Source organism: Falco rusticolus, chromosome 19 (genome assembly GCF_015220075.1).
Source record: "Falco rusticolus isolate bFalRus1 chromosome 19, bFalRus1.pri, whole genome shotgun sequence".
Classification (NCBI taxonomy): Eukaryota; Metazoa; Chordata; class Aves; order Falconiformes; family Falconidae; genus Falco; species Falco rusticolus.
Window position 1 is genome coordinate 133910 of NC_051205.1, and position 10729 is coordinate 144638.

Here is a 10729-nt window from a genome sequence, read left to right on the forward strand (position 1 = left end):
TGTCTCTGCTTCTGGCTGCACATGCCAGGCGCTGCCTTGGCCTGGGAGATGTTGTGGCCGTGACCCTCGCCAGGGTGAGGGGCACTGAGGCCAGGGGAGGGGACAGGCGGTGGGATGCAGCTCGCCCTGCTGCACAGCATGGCAGGGATGCAGCTGAGCCTACCGTGCAGCCCACAGAGGCATAGCTCAGCCCCCTCACACCCTTGACTCCTGCCCCCCCTCAAACCACAGTCTGTCAGCCACCTGTCCCTGGATCCCGCGTGCAGACTCTCAGGCCTTTCACCCCCAAATCCCCTTGCCGCATAGCTGCCCAGACCCCCATCACAGACACCCAGCCTCTGACCCTTCGCTCCTCCCAAACGACCAGCTTCTCCCCCCAACCACCACCCAAATGACAACAGTAACACTCAGTTCAAACCCCCTGAGCCCTGTCCCTCAGCACCACTGCCTTCCAGGGATGCTCCCACCAGGCACATCGGCCCCCCAGTCCCCTGCCAAGCTGGCCTTGCTGCCTGCTGCAGCCCAGGGAGCCCATGGCCCTGCCCCAGTGCTGCAGGGTGACCCCACAGGATTTGGCCTCCAACAGGGCATCCCAAGGAAGAGCTGTGGATTTCTTTGCTGTGTGGGAGCTGGGAAGTACCACGTGCCCAGGCTGTGCTGCTGCAGGGACCCCTTGCCGGCCGCCCACATTCTGCACCCACGACATGCACCCCACACCCTGGAGCCACGCTTGCCCACAGCTGACACCCCTGGGATGAAAAGCCACACATGCCTGGGCCAGCAACAGGAACATCCACACAGCTGGGGTGCTAGTAAATACAATTCCTCGTTAATTTAAGGTGTTCTGCCAAGAAATGATTGTTTCCTGCTCAAGAAATGGCAGGCTTGCACGGGCAGCTCACTGGCTTTACCAGCAGCAGTGGCCCACTTGTTTCCTTTGGGTGAAGGGGGTTGCCAGGCCAGAAGGCTGCTGTTAATGAAGCAGCTCTTACCACTTTGCTGCAGTCCTTCGCCTCCGTTTTGACTGGGAAGAGCAGAGCCTGAGGAAGAGCAAGTGGAGTGGGTGCTACCATGCAACGTAGCTCTTGGAGAGCGTGCATTGCAGTGTGTGGCACTGATCGGAGAGCGTGGACCACTGGGCACAGCACCCAGCAGTGAGCATGCATGGCTGGGCATTGGCTGCCACGCACAGCACTAGTGGAAACGCCAAAGACAGAGGAGCAGGTGCCATCCTGGGACACACATCACGGGCAACTGCATCCCAGTGGTGAGTACCTCACCCCTCCCTGGCTGCTTCTCCCCAGCAGTTTCCCATCCTGCTGGCCGTGAGGGCTAGGACCATGGGGTGGTGAGCAGGTCCACAGCTCACAGGCTCATTTGCAGGTGGCTTGGTGGGATTTGCACCCAGTGCGGGCCTGCAACCCTCCTTGGAGGCTGTGAGAAAATCTGTGCTTTTCATGCACAGCGGGGCCAGCCCAGGGACAATCCTGCACCAATGGATCAGCTGCAGGCAGCCTCCCTTCTCCCCACAGCATGGCCCACCCTGATAAATTGCCCTGCTCAACCTGCACCGAGTCTGTGTGTGAATCACCAGCAGGGCAGCAGCTCTGTGGCAGGGAGCAGCAGCCCATCAGAGGGAATGTCTCAAGCGATGCCGTGGGATGCAGGCACCCGCAGTCAGGCAGATGCATCACCGCCTGATGCCCACCTGCCTCATTTGCAGAGCCCCAGTGCCCTGGGGAGTAGTAACTCCCTGGGCCTGCTGGAGATCATGGGCAACCTCTCCTACAATGACAGCAGACTCAGGCTTCCGCATGCCTGTGGGGATCCCCGAGGCTCAGTCCTGGGCTCCCCAGCTCCACAGGGCAATTCCAGCAGATGGGAAAATCAGCAACAATGTGAAGCAACAGGGGATTTTTCACTCCCTCCTGACAAGCCAAGAGAAGCGTCACATTCAAGATCAGGCAGTGGGAATTATATACAATATATACATCTCAGAGCCACTTGCCAAGCTTGTTTAATGGCAGGAGCTGGGAGGTGCAGGGGGCATGGGGCATGACATCCATTGTCTCTGGCCAGGCTCTCATGGGCCAAGGGATGGGAAGTGGGAGGCACATGCTCCTCCGGCCTCCAAATTAACAGGAAAAGTTCATAACAGAGCTCTGCAGTCTATTAGTGGGAAGTGGGGTAATTTACATCCAGCGCTGGAGGCATCTGAGCCATGGTCCACGAGGAACAGACACGTGTGGTCACAAGGCACATGTGATGCAGAATGGGTGTGGATGGAGAGCTGGAGTGGGGGCAATGTAGGGGCACAAGCCCACGGCCGGGCCAGAATCTGCCTACCCGCAGGGTCCAGGGCATGGCACAGCAGCACACAAGGAGCTGCCCTGGCTGAGCCAAGTCCTGCGGGACCTGGGGATTCATCCCTGGAAAACTGAGGGACTGACTTGGTAGGGAGTGAGCCCACGTTGTCCCGCAAAAAGGGGGTGGCCACCTGCGGCCAAGAGCACCCTGCTGTTGCCCTGCCATCCACGACCCCCACAGTGTATCCTTGCAACAGCCCCACACCCCCAGCCCAGACCCCTTGCCCAGCAGCCCAACAGCCCAACCCAGTGCCATCACCACTGAGCGCAGAGCAGCCGAAATCCTCCTCCTTCCCAACCAGGCTGCACCCGGGCAGGGTGCACAGCGCACGGGTGCAGAGGCCCCATCTGCCTGCAGGACACATGGACACCCTCAGGGGATGCCCAGAGCACAGACACCCACGGGCAATGCAAGACCCTCAGCCATTCGGCTTTGCTGCCGTTTCTTCTGCCACCTGGTGCCCACGGCTCCGGCTTAGGGCCCCATCCCTTTGCCCAGGACGGGGTGAACAGAGCCTGGGGACATGCCCAAGCCATGGGTCGGGGTGAGGGAGCCAGCACAGCTTCCCCTGTGCCTCTTGGGTGAGCTAGGATCACACCGGCTGGCTCCCACCAGGGATTTGCCCATGGGGGTGAGACAAGAAGACCAAGGTTAAGCCACATGGTCGGGGTGCCCCCACCGCCCGAGTGGGCACGTGGCCGGGGCACAGCCCCAAGCGGAGGCCTGTGCAGGCGGGTGACCCAGGGCCTTGCGGCACCGCCATGTGACAGCATGAAATCGCTCCTCCCAGGCATGCCAGGCTGCGAGGGACAGGACTGGGGGGAAGCATTTCCCCTCCCACCCTCCAGCTCATAAACCCAGTGGGCAGCAGCCCTGCACCAAGGCGACATCTCTTTCGGCACTGACCACAGCGCCCGGGACCATGGGCCAGCTGCAGCTCTGGCTTGCCATCCTGGCCGGACTCTCAGGGATCGTGGCCCAGGAAGGTAGGGGCAGCACTGGGGCACAGGGCAGGGCAGGTCGGGGGAGGGTCTGGCAGCAGCTCTCCAAGCCCTCTGCTCCATGCCAGAGCCCAGTCAGCAGGTCTGGAGGAGGCTGGAGCAAAGCTGGGGTCAGCAAAGGGGACATCAGGGTGGTGGGGTCACCCAGGGGGGCTGGAGGAAGTCTCAGAGGCATTCAGAGGGGACTGCAGGACAATCCAAACTCCCACCGCATCCCCTCTCTCGTCCCCCAGACCTGTATCGGAAGGTGTTCATCTTCCGGAAGGACCCCAGTGACGCCTATGTGGTGCTGAGGCCCAAGCTCGGGCAGCCACTGCAGAACTTCACGGTGTGCCTGCGGTCCTACACCGATCTAACCCGGCCCTACAGCCTCTTCTCCTACGCCACCAAGGCGCAGGACAATGAGATCCTCGTCCTCAAGCCCAAGCCCAGTGAGTACCGGTTCTACGTGGGGGGCAAGTTTGTCACCTTCCGTGTCCCCGAGGGCCACAGGGACTGGGAGCACATCTGCACCAGCTGGGAATCAGCCACCGGCATTGCTGAGTTTTGGCTCAACGGGAAGCCCTGGCCCCGCAAGGGGCTGCAGCGGGGCTACACGGTGGGGGCAGAGGCAGCCATCTTACTGGGGCAGGAGCAGGATGCCTTCGGGGGTGGCTTCGACGTCTACAACTCCTTCTCGGGTGAGCTGGCCGATGTCTACTTGTGGGACGTGGGGCTGTCCCCAGACAAGATGCGAGCTGCCTACCAGTCCCTGCGCCTGCCACCCTCCATCTTAGGCTGGAGGAGCCTGAGCTACGAAGTGAAGGGCGATGTGGTGGTGAAACCCCGGCTCCGGGAGGCACTGGGGCCATGAGAACCGGCTGGATCCGGGGCTGGGGCGGCCTCAGCCCCGACACTCCCCTCCCCATCCCATCAACCTTTCACCTCTACAGCCTGCCAAGAAGATGCCGTCTGCATGCCCCAGCCACGGAGTTCCGGTCAGAGCTGGGGTCAGATGGAGCTGTGGAAGGCTGGGGACACCATTCAGCCTGACAGGGTCCCCCTGAGTACCAGCAGCTGCCACTGACCCATCACTGATGCCTGGGGCACCCTTTCCCTTCCCACACCCTCCCCGAGCTGCCCTCTGGCTGGCTCCTGCACGGGCAGGGTGCAGATCCACTGGCTCCAGCACTGCCCAACCACACGTAGAACAGCAGAAGTGATCAGGGCTGGGCAGGCCCCAGGGGATGCAGGACCCATCCCTGATGCCTGTCCCCATGCACACCCACCATCCCCAGGCTCCCTGCCAGGTCTGCAGGCTCCCGGGCAGAGCTGGCTCTGAGCCCCTCACCAGACTGCCAAACAGCCCCATAGGTCAGTGTCCCCAGGCACTTGGGGACGAAGGTCACGGGGAAACATCACCATTGCATAGCCATGCTTACACCGGCACAGAGGCTGGGCAGCCCCAGGGCCGCAGCACAGTGGCTCTGCAGTTCCCTCTCGCCACAGAGGGGCCAGCGGCCAGGCTCAGCAGTGCGAAGGGGCAGCCATGGCTCTGCCTCCTCGCCCTTGTGGTGCTTTCTGACCTTGCTACCCTGTGAGGTAGGTGCAGGGGGGTTGTGCCGTGACCCGCTCTGGGTCTCACAGGGAGAGCAGAAGGTACAGTGGGGAGCAATGGGCGCAGTGGGCATAGGGGGACACGCGGTGGTGGTGGCAGTCGGGAGCAGCGGGGCACCCTGAGCACTGCAGAGGGGTGCAGTGGGTGCAGTGAGGGGTACAGGAGGTGCAAGGAGGAGGCCTGGGCGTCATGCAGTAGCCATGGATGGAGAAGGCACCCAGAACTCTGCAGAGGGGTGCAATGAGCACAGCACCGTGTGCTGGGGGTGCAGCAGGGTGCATAGGGGTGGGCTGAGGAGGTGCGATGGCAGTGTAGCAAAAGGGCTAAAAGGGGCACCCTAAGTCGGGGCAGCAGTGGGGGACAGCAGGGACACAATGCCAGGCACCACGAGGAATGTCGCACAGCTGTGTCAGGGGTGGCAGCAGGGATGTGGGGCTCCCACAGCCTGGAACAGCCAGGCCACAGAGGTGGGAACAGGGAGACCCCGCTGTCCAGCCTGGCACTCTCATCTGGGTGCTGCAGAAAAAGCGACTGCCTAGATCCAGGCTCACCTGTCAGCACCCACTCTCTACCAGCAGCTGATGCTCTTCTGCAAGGTCACAGGGACCCCAGGTAAGGCACTCCCCACCCTCCTGCAGCTTCTGGCACAGCACCAGCATTGGACAGGCAGTTGCTGCATCTCTGGCCCCGTAGGCAATGGGAGGAGAAGGGGCTGGGAGGGAGCGCCATGGTCCCTCTGTGTCCCCCCACCCAATGACATGGCCGCCCCAGGGTGTCCACCTACCTGAGTGACACCCGGCTGGCTCAGCCCCAAGGTGTTCCTGTGGGAGAAGGAAGGAATTCATGACTCCCTGTAGAAAGGCCCCAGCAACATCCTCCTCTTCCCCTCCTCCAACAAGACCCACTGCCGTGGTCACCTACAACCTAAGGACAGATGTTAGGGAAGGGGCCAAGGGGGTGGCTGGGGACAAGGACTCTCCCCCTCCTTCCTGCAGCTCATCCTCACCGTATCACAGCCCACACGCGGCCGGTCTTGGAGGTGGAATCCACCTCTGGGTGTGATGCTGGAGGCCACCTCCAGGTTGGTGGTGGCTTCCTCACCGGCAGGCTGCAGCCCTGTTTCCCCTTGGGGGATTTGGCCAGATGCCTTTGCCATGGCAGGAGCAGCCACTTCTTTCTCACCTCTCCCAGACCTGGAGCACAAAGTGTTCGTGTTTCCCCAAGAGACCAATGACTCCCACGTGCTGGTGAGGGCAAAGCCCAAGCAGCCGCTGCAGAACGTCACTGTGCACCTGTGGTCCTACACCGACCTAACCCAGCCCTACAGCCTCTTCTGCACCACCAAGGCGCAGGACGGGATCCTCCTCCTCAAGCCCAAGCTCAAAGAGTACCAATTCTACGTGGGGGCAAGTTTGTTACCTTCCGTGTCCCCATGGGGATCATGGTGAGCGAGCATATCTGCACCAGCTGGTGGGGTCAGCCACCAGCATCGCTGGGTTTTGGCTCAGTGGGAGGCCCTGGACCTGTGAGGGGCTGCAGAAGTGGGGACAGCGGTGGCCATCATGCTGGGGCAGGAGCAGGAGCAGGATGCCTTCAGGGGCAGCTTTGATGCCCAGCAGCCTTCCATGGGGGAAATGCAGGATGTGTACACGGAACGCAGGAATCTCCCACCTCAGGGGTGACGGTGCCATGCAGAATGGCCCCAGCAAAACCCCCATCTTTGGCTGGAGACACTTCCCCTGCGCAGTCGTGGGCCAGGTGTGCCCAAGGCCCTGGCACCTGGTACTGGGCACGGCGCTGGTGCCTCCCCGCGCTCTCGCTCCTGCTGGCTGGCAAGCGCTGGCCGAGCCGTGATTGCCACGGGGGCTGTGTGCCCCCCACCTTCCCTGCTGTGTAAACACCACCCCCACCCACCCCCCGCCACCTGGCATCACATAAATGAAGAAATGGGTTTGAAATGCAGCAATGGTGGGCAGCCCGAGGCCCACCAAAGCTCGGCATGGCTCAGGTAATTAATGCGGGCGCAGGAAACTTGCCGGGGTGGGGGGAGTGGGAGCAGGGGAAGGCTCCCGCCAGCACGGGGGCCCTGCTCCGTCCCGGGGACACTGGGGCCCACAGTCGGGGGACAGAGCCCGGCCGCCCAGCGCTGGGGGGCACGCGCTGCCGCCAGTCCCGCTGCGGGGAGGGGGCCTGGGCAGGGGCAAGGCCTGGGGGGCCGAGAGGGGCAGCCCCGTGTCCCGGATCCCCCGGGGGTGCAGCCCCGCTCGGGTCTGACGCTCTGCGCCCGCCCGCGCCTCCGCCCCCTGCAGCCGCTTCCCGGCCCCGGCCACGCTCCGCGCTGCCGCCGCGCGGCCTCCCCGGTACGGCGGGGCGGGCGGGCCCGGGGGGAGCGGTCTGCGGGGCTCGACCGGGCCGGGCCGGGGCCTTGCCTGGGACAGGCCACGGGGGCCGGGCGCGGGCGGTGCGGCTTACGGGGGAGTCTGGCTGGTGCCGCGGTGGGGGCGGGCCTGGTTGCAAGGGCTGCCCGGGGATCTCGGGGGGCCTGAACGGGCGGTTCTGGGCGCCACGTTCTTCTGGGGGCGGCTGTTGAGGGGTCCAGAGGCCTGGTCAGGGAGGCCCGGGGGGGGTGTGGGGGAGCTGACCCGGGTGTCCCCGGTGTCCTGGCAGTGATCCGCCAGGGGCGTGGCCCAGCTGGCGTCCCCAGAGCCGCCCTGTCCCCAGGGAATGTGGCAGCAGAGGCCCACGGTGCCTGTCTCCGCAGGTGATGGGGGCGTCCGAGCCCCCCAACTTCTCGTGGGTGGCGGAGGGGCGGCTGGCAGGCCTGGCCATGCCACGGCAGCCGGGGCACTACCGGTTCCTGCTGGGCCAGGGCGTGCGGCACCTGGTGTCGCTGTCAGAGCGGGCGCCCCCGCACCACGGCTGCTGTCCTGACATCCAGCTCCACCGGCTCCGTGTGCCCGACTTCAGCCCCCCGACGCCCAGGCAGATCCAGAGCTTCCTGCAGCTGGTGGAGGAGGCCAATGCCTGCGGTGAGGTATGGTGGGGACGTGAGGTATGGTGGGGACGCATCACACCAGGGAGGCAGCGCTGCGGGGGGTGGCACCGCAGCGGGGAGGAGGTGGCACCCAGGAAGTGGTTACACCAAGGGGCTACTGCCAAGGGAGACGGTGCCTGTAGTGCCAAGGGGCAGTGCCAGGGGCTGCAGCAGCGACACCTGCATCCCTCCTGATGGTGCGGTGCTGGTGGCCAGGCTGTGGCAGTGCACTGCATGCTGGGGCATGGCCGGACGGGCACCATGCTGGCCTGCTACCTGGTGAAGGCACAGAAGATGAATGGCAGCGACGCCATCCGGGAGATCCGGCGACTGCGACCTGGCTCCATCGAGACGCGGGAGCAGGAGCAAGCCGTGATCCAGTTCTACCAGCACATTCGGTAGGTGCAGCGCTGCAGCCGGGAGTCCTGTCTCCATGTCACTCTCCTGCACAGAGCGGCTCCCCGTGCCGCACTGGGGCCACAGCCAGTGGTGTGCCAGGTGCAGTGAGCGGGAGGAGAGCTGCGGCTCCCAAAGCCCAGCTTGCCTGTGGCATCTGCCCCACCACAGCACTGAAGAGGACAGCAAGGTGTGAGCATGACCATCTCTCTCCCTGGGGGCAGCATGGATGAGGTGGTCGTTGATGGAGACGGTTGCTCAGAAATGGTGGGGGGCCTTTCCCAGCCCTGAGGTGCTGCCATCTGTCCCCTCTCGCATTAAACAACTCTCCTGTGGCTTCTCTCTAGGTCTGTGTGTGGGGAACCAGCGGTCAGCACACACACTCACGGTTCTGCCAGGCCCCCTGAGACCCTGCTGCACTGCCCAGCTCCAGCAGCAGCCACACCCCAGGGAGTGGGGGTCCTGGCTCTTGGGTCTCTGCCCAGCCTCAGCCCTTGGGGAGCACAAGTGGCTGCACTTTGGGTGCTGGCAGGCATGTCCTAGAGCTGCTCACCCGCCAAAGCGGTGATGCCACGTGGAGGGTGGCAGCCGTGTCAGTGCATGAGGGCCGGCCCGGGACGTTGATGCTTAAAGGGTAGCTTAGATGGAATTTAGGCATCTCTGTCCAAAAGCCCAATCCTGAAAATCTCTTCTCAGCTGTTCCTAACCTTGGTGGCATTTAAATCCTAAGTGCAAGAAGTGTCACCGTCCCTGTTCCTGGGTGTGTGGCACATGGCCAGTGCCTGGCGCTCACTGGGCACAAGCGCCTGGGCTGGCGGGGCTATCATTTCTGCCAAGGCAGCTCCACAGCCCCCAAACACCGCTCTGAAACACCAAAATGTTGTCATCTTCCCTTGGAAACAAAGCATCAGGGTGGTGGCACTGGGCACCACTGGCTGGCAAAACCGCTGTGCCCCACTCAGAGCTGTGGCTGGGGGCAACTGACTGTCTCGGGGCAGCTGTAGCACCCCAGTGTCCACCTCTCCTGGACCCGACTTCTTCTGCAGGGCCTGGGTGTGACCAGTGGGGATGAAGGAGGTGACCAGGGGGCGTCTTCATCCCAGAGTGCAGGGCACCCCAAAAACCAGGGGGTAGAAAGCAGCCCGCAGCTCTGCCCAGTGCCTCACGGCCCTTCCCTAGTGGGGATTCAAGAAGCACCCATGTCCCATGAGTGATGCCATGACTCCAGTGGGCTGTGACACCTCGTCAGGATGCAGGGCCATCTGGGGATGCTTGACTCTACCTGTACCCCTTGCATGGGGCACAAGTGGCTGAGGGGGGCACAGCCCTGTGTGGCAGGACAGGGACAAGGGGCACAGGCATGATTCAGATGGGGCAGCACCATCCAGCCACAGTGCGTAAGCCCATGGGAGCCACAGGACTCACATGAGACCATGAGATGCAGGAAAGCAGCTTAACCACAGAATTATTTACTTTAACTCCTCTTACTTTAGCTCTGTCCTTAATAGTCTCGCAGGCTCAGGGGGCCGGGCCGGGCCAGGCCAGGCTGGGCTGACGGTGGGGACTGTGGATCGCCCTGCCCCAGGGAAGGGGGGCTGGAACAGGAGGCTTTGCCCCAGTATCCCCAACCCAGTGCTCAGCGCTGCTCCTGAGACTCAGCAGTGCCGCAGTGCAGGGCCCAGCACCGCACACATGATCCCGCACAGCCACACTTGACCCTCAATGCCAGGTTCCATCATGGCAACAGGGCGCGGGGGATGTCCCCTCCCTGATCAGTCTCTGTCCCAGGAGGCCTTCCAGAGCCCCCAGCCTGGCGGGCAGCCCAGCTCCGGCTCAGCCTGGTGGGATGGGGACACCACAGCGGTGGCCGTCCCCGTGCTACGGACACATTTAGGATGGGATTAGAGAGGAGATGGCTGGGATAGGGAAGGGCAGGTGGGGAGCCCTGGCACGACGGCAGTCACGGGGCTACCCCAGACCCACACGTGTGCTGCCTCCCTGCTACACGGCTGTGTGCATGGCACCGCACACCTCGGCACGGCACGGTGTGACATGGCGCGCTATGGCTGGAACGGGCTTGGCACGCTTGGCACGGGGCTCAGCCTGCAGCAGCCCTGGGTGGGCGCCCCTCATTTCCGATTCTCCCAGCCAGGCAGTGTGCGGGCACGCTGGGGTCACAGATCCCCGTGTCCCGCACACGTCCCGTGTCCCGGGGGATCGCGCCCCCGTGCCCCGCGGCGATGTCCCGCGCGCCTGCCGCCTCCCTGTCCCACTCGTGCCTCCCTGCGCTCCCGCCAGAACGACATCTCCCAGCAGCCCCCGTGGCCCCGGCGG

The 10729-nt window shown here is 63.8% G+C and overlaps 2 protein-coding genes across 4 annotated transcripts; both read left to right on the top strand.

The window, feature by feature from the left end:
* The first annotated feature begins 3289 nt into the window (after positions 1-3289).
* LOC119159279 (C-reactive protein) lies at positions 3290-4221 on the top strand. The gene is made up of 2 exons (XM_037411984.1): positions 3290-3353; positions 3602-4221. The coding sequence occupies exons 1-2, from the start codon at positions 3290-3292 to the stop codon at positions 4219-4221; spliced, it is 684 nt and encodes a 227-aa protein (XP_037267881.1).
* A 2099-nt stretch (positions 4222-6320) lies between these two features.
* DUSP23 (dual specificity phosphatase 23) lies at positions 6321-8741 on the top strand. 3 transcript variants are annotated; one of them, XM_037411908.1, is made up of 4 exons: positions 6327-6409; positions 7727-7999; positions 8216-8397; positions 8567-8741. In XM_037411908.1, the coding sequence occupies exons 1-4, from the start codon at positions 6398-6400 to the stop codon at positions 8589-8591; spliced, it is 492 nt and encodes a 163-aa protein (XP_037267805.1). In that variant the 5' UTR covers positions 6327-6397; the 3' UTR covers positions 8592-8741. The 3 variants fall into 3 exon arrangements, with proteins under 3 accessions (XP_037267807.1, XP_037267805.1, XP_037267806.1); XM_037411909.1 differs by lacking the exon at positions 6327-6409 and adding an exon at positions 7268-7325; XM_037411910.1 differs by lacking the exon at positions 8567-8741 and having other exon boundaries at positions 6321-6409; positions 8216-8401.
* Positions 8742-10729: the final 1988 nt, after the last annotated feature.

What these genes read in the sequence shown, in the direction of transcription:
- DUSP23 (XM_037411908.1), top strand. An exon ending in AGGCCAATGCCTGCGGTGAG is followed by an intron (nt 8,000 to 8,215) that starts GTATGGTGGGGA and finishes GCTGGTGGCCAG; the next exon opens with GCTGTGGCAGTGCACTGCAT. An exon ending in CAGTTCTACCAGCACATTCG is followed by an intron (nt 8,398 to 8,566) that starts GTAGGTGCAGCG and finishes GCCCCACCACAG; the next exon opens with CACTGAAGAGGACAGCAAGG.
- LOC119159279 (XM_037411984.1), top strand. Translation starts at nt 3,290, where the DNA reads ATGGGCCAGCTGCAGCTCTGGCTTGCCATCCTGGCCGGACTCTCAGGG. An exon ending in AGGGATCGTGGCCCAGGAAG is followed by an intron (nt 3,354 to 3,601) that starts GTAGGGGCAGCA and finishes CTCGTCCCCCAG; the next exon opens with ACCTGTATCGGAAGGTGTTC.